General features: G+C 32.9%; 1 protein-coding gene across 3 annotated transcripts in view; it reads right to left on the bottom strand.

Annotated features, from left to right (window-relative positions):
* Positions 1–18377, bottom strand: part of LOC136024753 (nucleolar protein dao-5-like) — a 44211-nt gene that overhangs the window by 21862 nt on the left and 3972 nt on the right. For all 3 annotated transcript variants that reach the window (XM_065700202.1, XM_065700203.1, XM_065700201.1), the window contains exons 2-6: positions 16006–16061; positions 12729–12837; positions 11283–11428; positions 7035–7188; positions 4093–4552 (exon numbers count right to left, since the gene is read on the bottom strand). In XM_065700202.1, coding sequence (XP_065556274.1) covers positions 4093–4552; positions 7035–7188; positions 11283–11428; positions 12729–12837; positions 16006–16061 — 925 coding nt within the window. The remainder of the gene's footprint in view (positions 1–4092; positions 4553–7034; positions 7189–11282; positions 11429–12728; positions 12838–16005; positions 16062–18377) is intronic.

The following is an 18377-nucleotide window of genomic DNA, read 5'->3' on the forward strand; positions in this document are numbered from 1 at the left end:
ATTTTGTTGGATAATTTTTAATTAAATTTGTGTATAAAGAATTTAGTGAGTATTCCCCCAAGTCCCTGTTCAAAGAAATATTATTATTTATTATGAGATTAATTTCGACTGATTCTCGAACCACCTGTTTTATTCCCAAATCGTTACTGATGAGTGAAGAGTTTTCAAAAAGTATCATGTGGGACGGATTATTAAATATATGCAAATCTAAAGCAGAATCAAAGGAGTTATTGGAACTACTTGAAATTAAGGCCTTGTCTATGTCATTTTTATGCTGTTGTAACCGTTTGTCTAGATTCTGATGGGTCCTGCCGACATAGTAATTTCCACAATCACAAGGTATTTGATAGACCCCTCTTTGGCGAGTAACTGGGGTCTTATCTTTACCCGAATTTAAGAAATTGATGATTTTAAAATTATTAGTAAAAACTACGTACAGATTATTTTTTGTGCGAATATTTTTTAATTTTGTTGTGATCTTTGGGATATACGGAAGATAGACAATATTTGAGGGCTTATCAGTGGCCTCACATTGTGAAGTATCTTCTTCGATTTTACAAGAATGTCTTTTTATTCTACGGTTAATTATTTTATTGACAAAAGGAATGGGGTATCCATTACCAAAAAGAATATCTCTGATAAAGTTTATTTCTGCATTTATATATGAATCGGAGCAAATATTCAGGGCACAATCAATGAGGGAAGTTACAACTGCTCATTTAACTTATGGGGGGTGATTAGAATTAAAGTGAAGATATCTATTTTTTTGTGTTGGCTTTCGATATATAGTAAAATCCAGTTTATCAGCATTACGAATAATTAATACATCTAAAAACGGTAGTTCATTTTCAATTTCAACTTCTAGGGTGAACTGCAAATTTCGGTCATAAGTGTTAAGATGATCTAAGAAGCCCCGAAGTTCAGCTTCCCCATACTTCCAAAGTGAAATTACGTCATCCATATATTCCCTATTGTCTCTACTTTGTATTTGTTTGTTATGGAGAGGCAGTATGGTCTTCGTCGCGATTTTCTCCATTCTAGTTCTCTAAATAAGGAGAAATGAATAGTAGTCCCCATTCAAACGTCAACCCAAGAAAATTCTTACAAAAGTACCCACTCTCCCATGTTTTGCCAATTTCAGTCTAATCGGGTAAAATATACAATAGTAACACTTCAGTTACTTGCCACCAAATATTTACTTGAGCAGTTACGAAAGAAACATGGACGAAAAATCTACTCAGTAATTACATCTTCCTTGAACGATAGCGAACTACTTACCAAAAATCATACACAAAGATACTACATTTCAATTTTTTCTTTTTCAATTACTGATTCCCACCTTCTCATATTAATGTTTTGAACAATAAAAGTTATTAACATATAGACAACCGACATAAATAGAGAGCTAAAAATAGCCATAAGCTAAACTTGCGAAATGATGTATATCCAAAAAGAAGAAAACAAAACAACGAAGATACAACACAAGTCAGCTGTTAATGTTGCAACCGCATACAGGCCCAAAAGCAAATGACCTTTGGGCCAAAGCCTCGAGCAGCAATTTCTTTTTGCCTAATTTTCTGTGGAAAAGTTATTGATACAGGTCCATGATAGAAAAACAGGCAGCTTATACTAGTTATAGTCTTTAGGAAGCAACATTTGCTTTGTTAGGAAAAACATTTTTTTTGTAAAAAAATTTGATCAATTGCAAGAAAGTGGCAAGACTCTAACCTCAACAGTCTTTACAGGAAGCCTGGGCCTCTGAAACGATTGAGTTTCACATTATATTTTGGTAAGTTGTGCAAGGAGTAGTGGAGTAAATTCGAAAAATTCAAAAAGACCTATTACATAGCCCATGACCATCCAGATATGAATCCCTCTAGCCCCCCCCCCCCGAAAAAAAGTGCTGGAGCTAACCCTAACCAGGGGTAATCAACGATACCATTATCTGTTAGAATAAAAATATAGCAAATTCCCCCCAAAAACACATTCCGAAGTACTAGGGTTCTATACATTGGAAAAGAAAAGAACTTCCACAAATAGCCTATATATACCCATATAGTTTTCAAGACGTTCGAAGAATGTAATTTTCACATATTCGGCACGAGTAAGGTCTCTTAAAAAGTATTCTTCCATCTTTAAATTATTGCATATATATATATATATATATATATATATATATATATATATATATATATATATATATATATATATATATATATAATATATATATATATATATATATATATAGTTACACATCCTCCTAAAAACAATTAAGTATGGATATACTGATCAGAATTTTCTGCAAGTAAACCTTCGAATAATTTGTTTAGTAAATGACGCCTTAGACAACACAGCATTTCCATGAACAGAATTTATTAAATAAAAACATAGAGATAAACGTTTGCAGCTATATCTGGAAATTATTAAGATGTGAGTTATATTTATTTGTTTTTCTTCATATGATGTCTTTAATTACTCATTTTTCCCGTTGATAAAGGCTCCCGGCCAACAAGTCGAAATATTCGGATTTTTATTATTAAAAGTTGTTGTTTTTTCCAGTACTTTGTTTAAATATTATACCTGTTTTTCTCTGTATTTTCATTAATCAAATTCTATAATATATCAATTCTTTTATATATTAATATAAACAATATATTATACATGTTATATATATATATATATATATATATATATATATATATATATATATATATATATATATATATATATATATATATATATATATATATATATATATATATATAAAAATATAGATAACATATTAATTCTATAAATTCTATGTAAGTCTATATATTAAACTCTATGTTTAAATATTATACCCGTTTTCCTCTCTGTATTATCAATAATTAAATTCTATAATTAGGTTTGTGATAGTGTTGCGATATATTTGTAAAAAAAAGGATAAAGTAAAATATAAGAGGAAGAAAGAATAATAAAGACCAAGAAAAGAAAGGCAAAATAGTGGTTTATTTATTGTATTTCCTTTTTATTAAAGAACAAAACTAGTTTTCAGTGGCGGCCCTAATTCTTTGAATACATTCAAAAATATTGTTTTATATTATTTATTTGAATTATTTAATTTTTGGATATTCATATATTATTTTTTTATATTTTAAATCAAATGCAAAGTATACTGTATATTACACATAATTTTTACAAGATCACACATTTTTTATATACAAATCAAGATTTTATTTGGTATGTTTATTATATTTGGATATATTCTATAGAATACATTTTATTTTCGCCCTTTTTTTCTTTTAAACGTATTCGAGGTGTTCGAAGAATTCAATGAAGACCAACAAATTTGGTTCGGTTGAGATTCAAAAAAAGCAACATGCCATTGAACATAAAAACTACAGCTCAAATAGAAATTCAAGTAACACACAAAGACTAAAAGAGAGAAAAATCTAAAGGAATTCTTCTTTAACTTTTCCTTAGATAAGATATTCATTCAAACATAGCCAACACATAGAAGAAAATTATAAAAACAGTTAGCTCGGATTCGGTCTTCCAGTGAACTTTATTCACGTTTATGACCCTCTGCAGCCTTTTTTCCATATAGATACTGGTTGATTAGTCCATATTGTCTTTTGTTAGTTTGAATTTTGTTTTTCTTCGCTGTTTATCGTATTTGTTTTTGTTTATTTATTTATATTTATTTATAATACTCCGTACTTTGTGTTTTTTATACTTTACGGGTAATAAAGTTCATTCATTCATTCATTAGCTTAAATATAAATTTGCTTAATTCTTAAATCTTTAGTTTTCCTTAACTAACAAGCAAAATACAAGTAACAAAAAGACTAGGAATAATTACAGATCTTAATATTAATCAATTATAATAGATGATAATTACCATATGAAGAGATTAAAGCTGATTTACATAATTCAGTTTTCTTTGTTTTTTTCATGTCGAGATGTTTTTAAATATTTAGAGACGAATCAGAGAGAGAGAGAGATATAGATTTATTAAGAAAAGAAAACAAACACTATTCGCCATTCGCCTGCCAAGAAAGGCAATAAGCTTGTAAGGGCATTGTAAGGCTTGTAAAAGACAATCAGACTAACCTGAACTGGATTCTTCAGAGCTGGACTCCTCCTTCTTTATCGTAGGTTTTATAACTGGTGTAGTTCCTTTGGCCGCAGGTTTTGTAGCTGGTGTAACTGCTTTGGTAACAGGTTTTGCAACCTCTTCTTCAGAAGAGGAATCGGAATCAGAAGTTTCCATTTTCTTTTGAGTTAATTTGGGAGCAAGTTTAGGAGCAGGAACCGCCATTTTAGCTGGAGTGGCTTTAGCTGCAGGGCCTTCATCATCTGAAGAATCCGAATCACTAGATGTTTCCCCCTTTTTGGGTGCAGGCTTAGGTGCAATTGCCACCTTTGCCGGTGCTGCAGGGGAGGCAGTAGTTTTTCCTCTTGGAGCCTCTTCTTCTTCTGATGATTCAGAATCAGAACTGTCGGCTTTCTTAGGGGTAGGTTTTGAAGGAACCGTTTTTGGTGGAGGCACAACTGGTTTACCAACTGGTTTCTGAAAAAAAATACAACAAATATTAGAAAGGGATCATTTAGGTGTTTTGCCATTGGTACACAGTGGCTAATAGTAGCCGTTTCTTTTAGCCCGATAGACACTCGAGGAGCAGACCTCAGACCAGGTGGAACAATAGCCTACAGAAGTTTCTCAGCATGGCTGACATTGCTGCTGACGAGCCCCCACTCCCCTTATTGCAGCTGATCCGTCCACCTGGGGAAGCGAAGTTGCTACGCTGTCTACGCCACATATCACTCGGCAAGAGTCACAGGTCAATTAAATCAAATATTAGTATGTGACTTACCACCAACTTTTAGTCTATATGAGCTTTTGAACTCAAAACTTGGGTCAAAATATAAATGAGCATAGAAGGGATCGGAATAATTTTTCCCATGATTGGTATTAGCCCAAAACTCAGGAAAATGTGCCTTTCTTCCTCTTCCGATACCCCCCACGGCAAAGACTTAACCATCCTACATATCTGTTTGCAGATACTATCCACAAAAATCAGATGAAAACATCCATCATATAAGGGAGGAGAGGGCCACCCCGCCATCAACTATTTATCAAACGAGCAACCATACAAAAACCGTAGTTCTGACCCGACTGAACCCCAAAGATAATTTTTTCCGACTGAAGTTTGGGATTAAATCTAAGAGATGTTTTATAAACAAATATAAAAGATAACAAAAAAGAAATTCGATTAATTATAAGCGGTCAGAGACTATGTCATTTATGACAGATCTGACAATTCTTCACTGTGGTTAAGAATACAGACGACAAATAACAATGAAGCGGATTGGCTAGTGAGATTTATAGTTAGTTAGTTATAATCTGATATAGTTAGTTGATATGTAGATACTTACCTTAGTTATAAGTCATCATTAAATATCGTTATACTATAACTTAGTAAAATAACTTAATAAAGTGGATTGGCTGCGGATAAGTTAATGAGTGATTTAATTCGATAATTATTTTGTTAATTCACCATTAGACAAGCCTAAGCCTGATGACAAGACTACCAAAGAAAAAGAAAACCGTAGCATAAACTCTTTCATGAGGACTGAAGATATTTTTTTAGCCCCCTTTCCCAAAACACACAATTAACGGTCCTTTTACTCCCTTCTCCCGATTAAAAATGTCCCAATGGTTTAAATTAAGTTTCCGTCTATGAGACATCAAAGGGTACACTTTACCAAGCTACAAATAAAACTCGTCACCGAAGTAAAAAAAAAAAAACTACCAACTTTTTAATCTCGGGTTTAGACAAAATAAATAAATAATTAAAAACTTTCAGTCATATTACGAATACAACAGATTCTGATTAAAAAAAGGATAAAAATACACGCTTAAGATAATAGCGTCATGTGATTTTCCGATCATTGAACAATAAGCAGCTCAAACCATTAATGGTTGAAAAACATAATAGCATAAAGGTCTCAAGAGTAAGTGGTTTTGTAAGCCCACAGTGGTAATTGGTATTTCAAAAAAGCTATCGGCCCTCTAAGTCCATTGGTTCTTAATTTATGAACTATATAATTATGGTACAAAAATATACGCATCACCACTATACCAGCAAAATGTCAAGAGTTGTGCAATAGCACATCATTCTTTTTTTTTTGGGGGGGGGGGGGGAGGATTTTACCACTGAAAATTCTATTACGTATGCTCAGTTGAGATATGCCTCAATTTGAAAACGTTGACTCTAGCTTATCATTTCGCCGTAGAGACGAGTGGCAACTTGATGTATTGTTAAGTTTCGGTAGAGAGTCCAGTGGTTTGTCGGTGGGAGGGTTGATCAAAATCATTTTAAGGGATAGGATTTTAGGGTAAAGATTTGGAGTCAATTTGTTAGTTGGGTATTATACATAAACTCATTTACTTATAATCCAGCATGTATTTAGTTGTTCATATTTCTTACTATATCTATATATATATATATATATGTAGAATTAAAAACAACCCATTAGAGCTTGGTAGAATCAACGGAATTTTTTTTACTTATCTTGATGTTTTTTTTTAGGATAAGTTGCAAAACCGAACAATCCAGCTTTAAAGCTGCCTTTTATTTATATTATATTACCAAGTGATCGACAACCTTTTTAGTTCAAAGAGCAAATAGCCTTTACAACTGTAACGAAAAACAAACTTTTTACAGCCAAGTAAAACCAGGTCGACGTCGAATTGGAATGAGGGAGGTTATAAGGACAGATTTAAGGGAAACCTAAACTTCTTGAGTGTGCAAAGAGAGAGGCTTTAAATAGATCGGGATGGAGGAGGAGCGTGCGTTACTGTTATTTCTCAGGTGGCTTGGTGCTGTAGTGAGTTATTAGTAGTAGTAGATCGTTGCGCAGTCAATCCACTTTTCGCCCTGCCACAACATTTTTCTTTCAATAAGGTGTCAGTTATGTGGAAATTTTGTATTGAGAGGCATGAGGAATAAATTATTATTATTAGTAACAGTCTGGAATAATGCACTAACCTTAGCTGTTTCCTCTTCACTTGAGCTTTCTTCACTTGAACTACTTTCTGCTGTTTTCTTTGCAGCTGCAGCTGTAGGTTTTGCGGTTGCTGTTGATGACTTGATTCCAGTTTTTGGGGCTGGTTTAACTGGTTCTTCATCTGAACTTTCTTCACTACAAAGTAATATTATTATTGCAAATTTTTTAAAAATTATGGCCAAATTAGCAACATGGGGCACTTTTCCAGGTTAGAACAAAAATCAAAAACCACACTAAATAATTTTTGGGGGAGAGAATTTGATTCAATTTCACATAAAACATGTTTCAGCAAACTCACTATAATTCAAATAAGCTTCGAATGCGTTTATGCTTCAAATAGGTTTCAGGACATTCAATGTACTTCAAATGAACAGATGTAAAAAAAAAAAAAAAACCATCTGTTTCACCAGATGAATGGTGCATTAAATATTTTTTCGGGATAAATGGTGTTTGTTTTATGGACGACAAATAAAAAAAGAATAGAATTCAAATTGATAAAAAACAATACAAGTTATTTTTTGGGGGCTTCTTAAAAAATAAACAAATAAAAAAAAATTTACAAATTAAAAATTAAATAAAAAGAAGAGAATTCAAATTGATAAAAAACAATACAAGTTGTTTGTTCGGGGATTTTTATGTGTGCTTATTCTATATAAAAGGAAGATGATAAAGACCCTTCCAAGTCATTTCTGCCGCACAGAGGGGTCAAATCGACGCTTAATGGTTTCAGTTGATAGGTCTTCGTTAACAAGTATCAGACAAGTATCAAGCCTGTCATCCAACCTCGCCAGAGCGGGGATCGATCCCTGGGTCCCGTGTTGCTAACGCAAACAATCTTAATTTTCGAATGTTCTATCGTCTGTTTTTTATACGATCGATCAATTCGGTCTCTAGATAGTTCAAGTACTACCAAGATGAAGTTTTTTTCTCTCTTTGAAATTTCAACCTGAAATTACCAGAAATACCGGCTTTCAAAATTCTTTTATACAAAATTCAAAATTTAAGTTTTTAATGAAATATTCTCGCATATCAAATTGACAAAGGAAAAACAAGTCAAGTGACGATCATTCAAATTGCTGTCGACTCGATCCAAATGTCAAATTGCTCAACAAGAAGATCATCGTTCAAAAAATACATCCATCAGTTCAGTAAAAAATATTAATAATAGTAATAAAAACTTAACAGATCTTTTTATGAATAATTTTTGTTAAGATTTAATGGAGAACTGGATTAAATTGATAACTGATGTTGACAGCTCTTGTCAAGCAAAAAGGCCACATATTAAAAATATAACAATTACAAAATTGTTACATTTTTCGTTACATCAATTTATGTTTCTCATACATTAACAATTAATCAAATTAATAATTAAAAAAAAAATTAGTAGTAATGGGGCATTGTCACAATTCCGATTCTACCCTAGCCACGATTTCGAGTCCCAGACAAATTGAGTCTTTTCTCTTATCAATCTACTCTGTTTGCGCTCAGAGGGGGCTACAGGAGTATAATAGCCAACCTCTAGTTAAAGATAACTACTAAGTTAACACAAATTTGGCCTTTAAAAAGTTATCTGTTTAATTTAACTTTAATTTTTGAACATCTAGATTTTTTTCTTTATTTAATCCGTGTTGGCTTTTCTGATTTCAGTGACAGCAAATAACTTAGTATCTAAAAAAAAAGAAGCGTACACTTATATACCATAAATTTGTATTATTTTCTCATATTTACCCTGGATTTAGACAAATACGATTTTCTTTTACAAAAATTCCAAAAAAATCAGACTTGAAAATCACTTGTTCACGCAATAGTTATTGTTCGTTCAATACGCGATATTGATTTTGTTTAACTATTTCAGAAATTCATATACGATTCATCAGTCAAAATAATCAATGAAGCTGAAATTCATAAACCTTGACAACAATTCGAAAATCGGATATATTCTTATCAAAAATTCGGATCCAACTGAAAATATTGTAATTCTTGCCACACAATAGACGGTGTATGCAAATAATTGTATGTGTGAACTCTAAGAGTTAGTCATAGTGTTAACTTCCCATTGCTGCTCATTTAAATTATTACATACTAGTTAGGGGGAAATATAGAAACTATTCATCTAATACGATTAAAAACCTATTACAAGACAGAAAGGATAAGAGGTTAGAGAAAGAAAGAAAAAAGATAGGGAGGAAAATAGAAAGGAGGAGATTGAAAAACAACAGAAAATGTATGATAACCAAGCAGTAGTGACCAAATTACGGTACAAAAAAAAACTTTGGAAAAAGACGAAAAAGGGAGAAGGAAAGATGTTAAAAATAATTAATGTTGTTTGGAGGGAAACTGACACAGAAAACATAACAAAAATATTTAAAGATGCTGGAGTAGCCCTGAGGTAGCTGTAGTGGAACTTGATACGGTAATCAACAATAAATTGGGTTTGCAATCCTATGAATAACTTAAGTTAGTCATTACGGATGATATCTGAAACGTCAGCTCACTAATAATGCCAACATGAAAACAGGGTTCAGATCCCTTTTACAAAATGACCTTGCAAAATGTTGAGAGGCTGTTCTTGAACTATTTTAGCATATTTTGTCTTAAAGTGAACATTCTCCGTGAGAAGACCAATTGGCTTTTCACATGGTGATATACAGGTAAATGAACATAAGACTCCTTTTGAGCCCTGGCACTTATGAAACGTGCATATTCTTCCCGTTTGTCCTATATTTTCCGGTTCATTCATCCTTCTCTTGGATTTTGATCCCCCCCCTGTTCCTCAAAGTGAGTTTATAGACAAGTGCCTGCTATAAACTGCAAAATAAAATGTCCAATTTTAAAAGAATTAAAGAAAAAGTCGCAAGTCATTGTTCTACATAGTTCACTTATTGTAACTTTTCAAATTATACAATAAATATTACGATACAAAAAGAAAAAAAATTTGCGCGTTCAGATTTAAACCAATATCAGGGCCAGCCCAGTCAAAACGAGAGATTTTGGTCAAAATCAATTTGTTTCTTTTTCAGAAACTCAGTTTTTTTTTCTCATCTGTGTACTGCTAGACAATTAGTTGAAACCATTGCACATTTGTCGGTTAAACTAGCAATAAAGTGTTATTACATTAATTTTATCACATAAAGTGATGAAAATAACATACATAAAAAGTAAAAAAATACTATAAGGCTTTTTTTAATTAAGTAATTTTGTAAAATCATGATTTAATTACGGTTGACTTTATTAATTAGAAAATTCCATCAACTATCAATATTAAGAATGAGCCATGATATAGTGGCAGGTGGGTTCTTCCCAAGTCACATTTTCTAGATTTTATGCACGTTCACATAACTAAAGAGCTCAAAATTCCACATATTTCTTTATTAAAATGCTGAACTTTGAAATCATCTAGTGGGCCTCAGCATCAGCTGACCGCCAAAAAGACAAAGAACCGATTAGGGATTTATCGCAGGGGGTCATCATTGAAAGCTGTCGAGAATATTTGTTTTTGCTGTTAAATTTGACTGAAAAGACAATAAAACTTTACGCCCGTTTTGTCGGCGAACTTGTCAATCAAAGCAGGTGACATCACAGTGAACACTTAATGCAGCCAAACTGCTCAAATGATAATTCTTTTCGGCTGATTTTTAGCATTTTTCGAGCATGTATTAGAAGATATTTGGGACTGCTCTTTCCTGAAGAAGATATTTTGGGACTGCCATTTCCTGAAGAAGACATTTTGGGACTGCCCTTTCCTGAGTTTTACAAAAGAAAATAATGTTCCCTTTATTATTTTTTTAAATAACTGTAAACTTTCTGAAATACAAGTTTCAATAGAACTGAATATCCCAATATCCATGAAAGAACATGAAAATTTAAATGGTTTATCAAGGATTTCTTGGAAAGTAGGTGTCAGCTTTTAGTTTTTGGTTGTTTATCCGAATCTCAGCCAATTTCTACGAGTTATGGCAATACCACCAAATCAATTTGAAAACTTAACAGCCCTTTCCTGAAAAATATATTTTGGGACTGCCCTTTCCTGAAGAATGGTGACAAATGGTGGTGACTCATGAGATTTATTCTAATATCAACAAATTTCTACGAGTTATGGCAAGACCATCCCATCAATTTTAAATTATTTGGACATAGAAACAAAAAAGTTCAAAATGGACAAATTAGGGTGGCCCTTTAAGGTGTGTCATATTAACGAATGATGAATAATGAATCAATTTGTTTCCTACCTTGAATCACTATCAGCCTTTTTAGCGGGTGCTGGTTTTGCTGGAGTCACTTTTGCAGGGGGAGGTGCAGATTTCGTCTTGGGTGGTGGTGACTCATCTTCAGTGGTGTCACTTTCTGATGATGAGCTCTCTTTGGCTACCTTCTTCTGCAATAAATAATATAATAAATAAACTATATATAATAATAAAAGTAATAAATTTAATAATATAAAATATAAATAAATAAAACAGCATAAATAACAAATGAAAATAAAAATAATAATAAATAAATACATCATAATTATATTTAATGTATTATGCAGCATAGTAGACACTATATAAAGTACAAAACTAAAAATGAATTTATTTAGTTTTGGGTATATTTTGGCATTACAAAATCAAACTTTGGGGGCAAATTACATGATTTGTCTTAGAGAGGAGGGGAGGGAGGACAAAACTATAAGAACTTAAAAAATTATTATGCAAAAAGAGCAATGAACAAATCCTAACAAAATCCATACATTCCAGACATCAAGACCAGTGTCCTAAGTTGTTTTTTTTTAAATCACTTTTCTTTTGTTTTTGGATTCCATAAAGGGATGGGTTTGATAATCTAGTATTATAATTTGTAGGCAAAGAAAGATCTGTTACTGCTAGGAAAGCGTGCAAATTATGAAATGTTCCGTAACTTATGAGTTGATTAAAGTCTTTTAATCCTACTGTTATTTATTTTTTAATCCCCCAACCCCCGGAATAGCTTTTAAATTGGTATTAGAATATGGATAAAAACTCTTAACTCTTCAAATCAGTAGCAGCCAAATTCTGTGAAAAAATTTGAAGATTATTATGCAAAAAATTATAGGCTTTGTTATTACGAATTATATTAGTCCAACATATTTTTAGTCGATAATCATGCATATTTCACATGCTTCTCAGCAAGCAAAATAAAATTTCGCACTCTGTTCAATAGTCCACATTCCACAGGTACTGATCTCCTGACTCTATGCTGTCAACTAGGACTGCAGTGTGTGGTTGGGGGCAAATCATCAGACACTTACCAATCTTACCAACTTGGATTTTTTTTTACCTTTGGTACTTATTTGGTGCTGGATTGACTCTGGCTCAGCTTACAGTCACACCATTGACCCCAGTTCCAAACCAAATTATCAACAACACTAGGACACGAACTTTTGTCCTTACAGACACAGGATTGCAAGTCTCTAGCATCCTAGCAACACAAGTGGTTCAAAGAAACCACTTCACATCAAATGAAGTTTTATTTGTTATTGTTGTAGTATTCAATCATTATTCAAAATATCATGAAAAGAAAGATATGGAAACCATAGAGCCCAGCAGTGAAAAGTAAACAAATAAATAAACAGTAAACATGTAAATAAATAAAAAAGTGAACATAAAATAAAACAAAATAATAGAAAATAAAACAAGTAAAAAAGTAAATAAACTTACTGCCTTTCCATTTTGTATGGGTGTTGCAGCTGCAGATAAGGCGTCTTTCTTGATTTTCTTTAATGATGGACTACCATCTGCTGTCAACGAAATCCTCCTTTTGGTTTTCCTAAAATGAAAAAAAAAATGAACTATATTTGCTTCTATGAAAACATACAGTAAATGAAAAATGTAGAAAGTATTTCTTTCAAAAACGGACACATGATTCATTAGTAAAAGGTAAAATGTAACTAAGGTAAAGGTAAAAAAGTAAATTTAGTAAAAGGTAAAAAAGGAAAATTAGTAAACATGATTCATTACTTCTCTATAGTAGACATATTTTTGCTAAAATTGTCAGTAGGGGTGACAAACATTATCTCGTAGAGACATAATCATGCTAATCTGAAATAACAATTGGACACATCTGTGACAGAAAACCAAATTCGAGTCACAGTCTGCTAATTATGCTACTTCTGCCACTGGGCTAAAACAGCATATCCTTCAGTTATTCTACCATAATTGAAAAAAGCTTCATTCCAGAGGAGATTTACTTTAATTAACTTGTAATTGTTTCTTTGTTGGCCAGTATGACCCCAAAGTATAGACATGGTATGTAGTTGCTATTCGTGTAGTAAAATATTTTTCTTTCTTATTATAGTAAATATAAATGATGCTATATAGATGTTTTTTGCCTGATTTGCCCCACACCAACCATTTGGTTTTAGGCAAATTGTATTGATTTTTTGTATTTAGATTGTTGTGGTTTAATAAATATATCATATAGCCAAGCCCAAAGCCCTCACAAAATACTTTCCATTGAACACCTCTTTAATATAACTTAGCTGCATTAAATAATAAAGTAATTAAAGACATTTCCTTAAATGAAACCAATTGCATATGTTCAATGTGGTTATGAAGGTTACACATGTAAATCCTTCTAATGTAACCATCTGGGCTATTTATGATGTATCTGGGCACAAACATGTAGCACCAGAACATATCTACATAAAATATGAACATTGATTTTTTTAGACACACAAAAATCAATGTAAAAAGTTCTTCCTAGGGCTTAAAATTGGTAAATAGAACCATGAACTATGCAAAAAAAAAAGCTCAATTATTATTGTTATCAATTTGAATATGGTTCTGCCTAAGCAAATAATTAAAGAAAAATTCAGGGGGTGATCTTTTGCAGGTGAAGGATAAAAGGTTGCCAACACTCATGCTTTTAGCCAATTCAAACAAAGCAGCCTACATCTAGTTTTTTCCAATTCCACAATCTGATTTGTTCTTGCTTTGTCTTGTATATTGTTTTGTCTGACTTCATATTTGTTTGATTGTCTATTTGTTCTCCTTTTGTCATTCTGCAATTTTATTATCTTTTTATATTGTGGAAAAGAATTAGCTATTTTTATTCTTACAAAAATCAGATTTTTGTATTCATCTATATTACCAAACTTTAGGTTGAACTCTTATCCTTGCATTGCTAAGTTCAGTACCTTACTGTGCTGTGGCAACTAGTATTTACAACTAATATCTACAACAGGCTATTTTAATTTAACACAAACTATAATTATGATGTAATGTTACTGTGTTGACATAGAGGGAATCAGACAAGCATCTGGGGTTAAAACAAAGGTAGGAAGTCCTTAAATATGGAGGTAAAGTGTCACAAGAAAGAAATTAAAAGGAACCTGAACTTCATGCAAGGGAGTAGAGAGTGAATTTTTGAGCAGAAGGGAGCAGGAGAGGAGTGTGCAGCTGTGTTGGCTGTAGGCAGCTTGGAACTAGAATTACCTTAAATTGCAGCTTGGAACAATCTAAGGATTTCTCCTTGTAGAGCTCCAGAGTTGACGATTTGAGTTGTATTCAGGATTCTTTAGTGAACAGGTTCACTATGCTGATCCATAGCTTCCCAGTTGAGTTTAAACTCTCTGGAGGACCACTCAGCATCCAGTCTTCATTTAAATATGTCCACAGATTCAGCAGTAACAGTTTCTTTAGAGTTTATTCCAACTGTTGATGATTCTTGAGGAAAGGGCTGCTTAACAAGTTTCAACTCATGACCTCTAGTTCTTGAGTTAGTACCAACAGTGGGAAATGATGTTGGGAGTGTATTAGCCCTCAATAAGTGACAGCTAGAGACATTCCAACTTCAAGCTTAGGATGCAAAAGTCCCTTATGCAGAGGACTGATGACTTTAGGGGAACATTTAAAAAGAGTATGCTTGATCAGCCCCATGGTTGAACTAGCATCAACAGCAGACTTATCATGAGTACTGAATTTTAAAGTGATTCCAAGATCTTGCTCAGTCTTTAAAGAAGAAAGTGGCTATAAAAGAGGGAAGGATAATGAACTGTTAGTAGTAGTATTAGTAGATACACAGATGAAACAATATTGGTCCAAGAACAGTTCCCTAAGGAACACCACTTAGGACTTTGGATAGTGGTGAGTAGATACACACATCATCTGTTGTGAAGTTTTGTCATTTGTGTCCAGCCAACCAGGAAGTCCATTAGCCAATCTGGTAATTTTTGGTTTATTCCTGCTGCTATTAACTTGGAGAAAAACCAACTATGTAAGACTTAATAAAATCAGCTTAGTGATGCAATAAGTTGTTAGTAGTAGTAGCAATACAACAAAGTAAAGCACAAACCAAACCAGAATCCTTCATTTAGTGCTTACCCAATTTCTAATAAACTGTTTATCTTCTAATCTAATTTTTTCTAATGTTTAACACTGTTCATCACTGACTTCTAATGTTCAACTTCCTTGTCATTTGTGGCCAACTATTGTTAACTGATTAAATTTTGTTTGTATTCTTTGGAAAAAAAAGTAAAAAAAGTAAAAAAAAAAAAACATGACAATATATTATATTTAAAAAGATGAAACAGACACCATGAACACAAGTATATACATTAAATATCTTGCACTATGCTCCTGAAAGGCCAAGGCCCAGACCCAGGAATTTTGCTCCCCCACTTACTATGGCACCTTCCAAGTACAATATTGCACAATGCAAGGAAGGGTACATTATTACAAATAATAAATCCAAATTCCCTTTATTGTTTATCTATAGGCTTATATTGATGGCAAATGTGATGACAGTATTCATAATGGACTCAAAGAAAACATAGGATTTCCTAATTGCATGAAAAAAGCAAAAAATAATAATAAATGAATAAAAAAAAGTTCAACTCACAAATAGTATACTCCCATATATTATATAGGGAAATACTCTCCTCTTAATTCTTTACATTTATAACCTGTAAATAGCAAGCGTATAGCATTTACTTACTTTTCAAACCCTTCAATGACATCAGCTAGTTTGGGAGAACTTGAGTCCAAGTCAGCCTACAAAAAAATAAAACATCAGTGAACACATACAAGGTCACAAACCCAATTTCACTCCTCTATAAGGGGTCAAGAGTTTATCCACACACAAAACTGGAAAGCACCCTATTTCAGGTGCCCCTCTCTATACTATTTTTTCAGCACTTATTTTCAGAATTACAGGATCTTTGGGTGGGGTTGTGGTCCTCCTCTAAATGAGATCCCTGGGAAGATAAGACACAGACCACATACAACTTTAGTATACATAAGTTTTAAACTTCTGTTTTATACCTAGTATTTAATCATTTTGATCAAAATTAACATCCTGGTTTATATAGCTAGTTATTCAATTCTAAAATCTGTTCCAACAGCCAGCAACAAAACCAATAATGTTTTCAATATTTCCAAAATTCATCCTTGCTCCAAAGTATAACATATCAAAGGGATAGAAAAATGACTTATAAAATCCATATTCACATGGGCATCATCTTGAGTGTGTTCCCAATAGATCCTTGCAGAACTTTTTTTAAGACCTTGTATGATAGTCATTGCCTTTAAAATTGCATGTAAATTTGCAATATATGATAGAAATCACAAAGAAAAAAGGATAATACCATTCAATGATTTTTTCAGACATAATCACTTATGTTTCAAGCCCCCCCCCCTCTAATGAGGTTTGTGGCTGTATATGAAAGTTTTCAAACTTGTAGGTCTGTCATTTTCAAATTTGTTTTATAAGGCATCATGAACCAACTATTGATAAGAAATAAGCAAACAAATAATGTAGGCCTGACCCAAAAAATCAGTAAAATTTTGTTTGTAGCTGGGGCTATATCTGACCTGTGTGAGGGGGTTAGGAATAGGATGCAAGAGCAGAGATCATTAGTCTGATATCTGAAATCAACTGAAATCTTTGACCATTTGTTTCCAGTGTATTATATTTTACTGGGGATGTCCTATACTACTTATGATGAAGGTGTGGCTAGACTTGAACTCACTACATTGGAATCACAACATCACTTTCTTACCATGAACTTTGGGCACAAGTGCCTTAATCTTCTTCCCACCTTCAAAGAAAACCCCCCAATCCTTCCCAATACAAGACTTAATGCTTGTAGATCTCCAAATACCCAACTTGACTTGTGTCCCCAAATGTTGACAATGAGGTACAAAAACTCTTTCATTCCCTATTTTGTTTTGCATTTTAATAACGCTAGTGCTTATGCTAGCTTGTGTGCTATTTTAGCCAATAAATCATATTCTATTCTATAACTTTGTTATGAGACACTTATTATGCCCTGGGGGGATAACTATAAAGTTATGCCCTGGGGGCATGTAGGGTATATATAGAAAGGGTGATAAAAACTTTAAAAACAGCTCATTTGATTGGAAATTGAAAGAGCCAGTTTACTGAAAGTAATTGGAAGGTAGATATTCCCCCCTAACATAAACCTCATATTTTCCCCAAAATGTACCTGATTTTAATTTTGAGATGATCATTTGTTGTTGCAGAAACTTTGAATTTTTCAACTGAATGAGCTCTTTTCAAAGTTTTCACAACAACAAATGGTCATGTCAAAATTTTTTCAGATGCATTTCAATCCAATGAGCCCCCTCTGAAGTTTATACAATCACCCTTTCTATATAAACCTTAAATGCCCCCAGGGCATAACTTTACAACCCTTGCCCTAAGGGCTGTGTGAGTTGTCATCCTCAAAGACATAATTTCCATATCTTCCAACTATGTTGAACAAAATGGCCATCTAAAAAATTTTGAAGGAACATGTTCAGGGAAACGGTGGGTTTGTTGCTTTCCAACCACTTTTGACTATTAAAAAGGGCACTTGCCCTTTCAATTTTCAATCAAATGAGCTCTTTTCAAAGTTTCTACAACAATAAGTTTCTACACCACAAAAGTAAGAGAGCAACTAAAGAAGATAACAGAAGAAAGGGATCTAGGCATCATTACTGATGATAAAACTTATATTTCACAGCCATGTCCAGCATGTTGTTTCTTGTGCAAGCTCCAGTCTTGGACTACTAAAACAAACCATCAATAGCAGACAGGCATCTATATTTATGAAATTATACAAGGCTCTTGTCAGACCTCATCTTGATTCTGGCATGTGTCTTGCTGGTCCTTCTTACCAACAGGATGTGAGGCTCATTGAAAACATACAGAGACAAGCAACGAAATGCATAAAAAGTCTAGCATCAACCTCATATGAGGACCACCTCAAGTACCTCAAATTACCCACTCTAGTTTACCAATGCTTGTGCAGTGATATGATGCTTACTTACAAGCTACAGAACGAAAAGTCAGCAATCTTTGGCAGC

Source organism: Artemia franciscana, chromosome 3 (genome assembly GCF_032884065.1).
Source record: "Artemia franciscana chromosome 3, ASM3288406v1, whole genome shotgun sequence".
NCBI lineage: Eukaryota > Metazoa > Arthropoda > Branchiopoda > Anostraca > Artemiidae > Artemia > Artemia franciscana.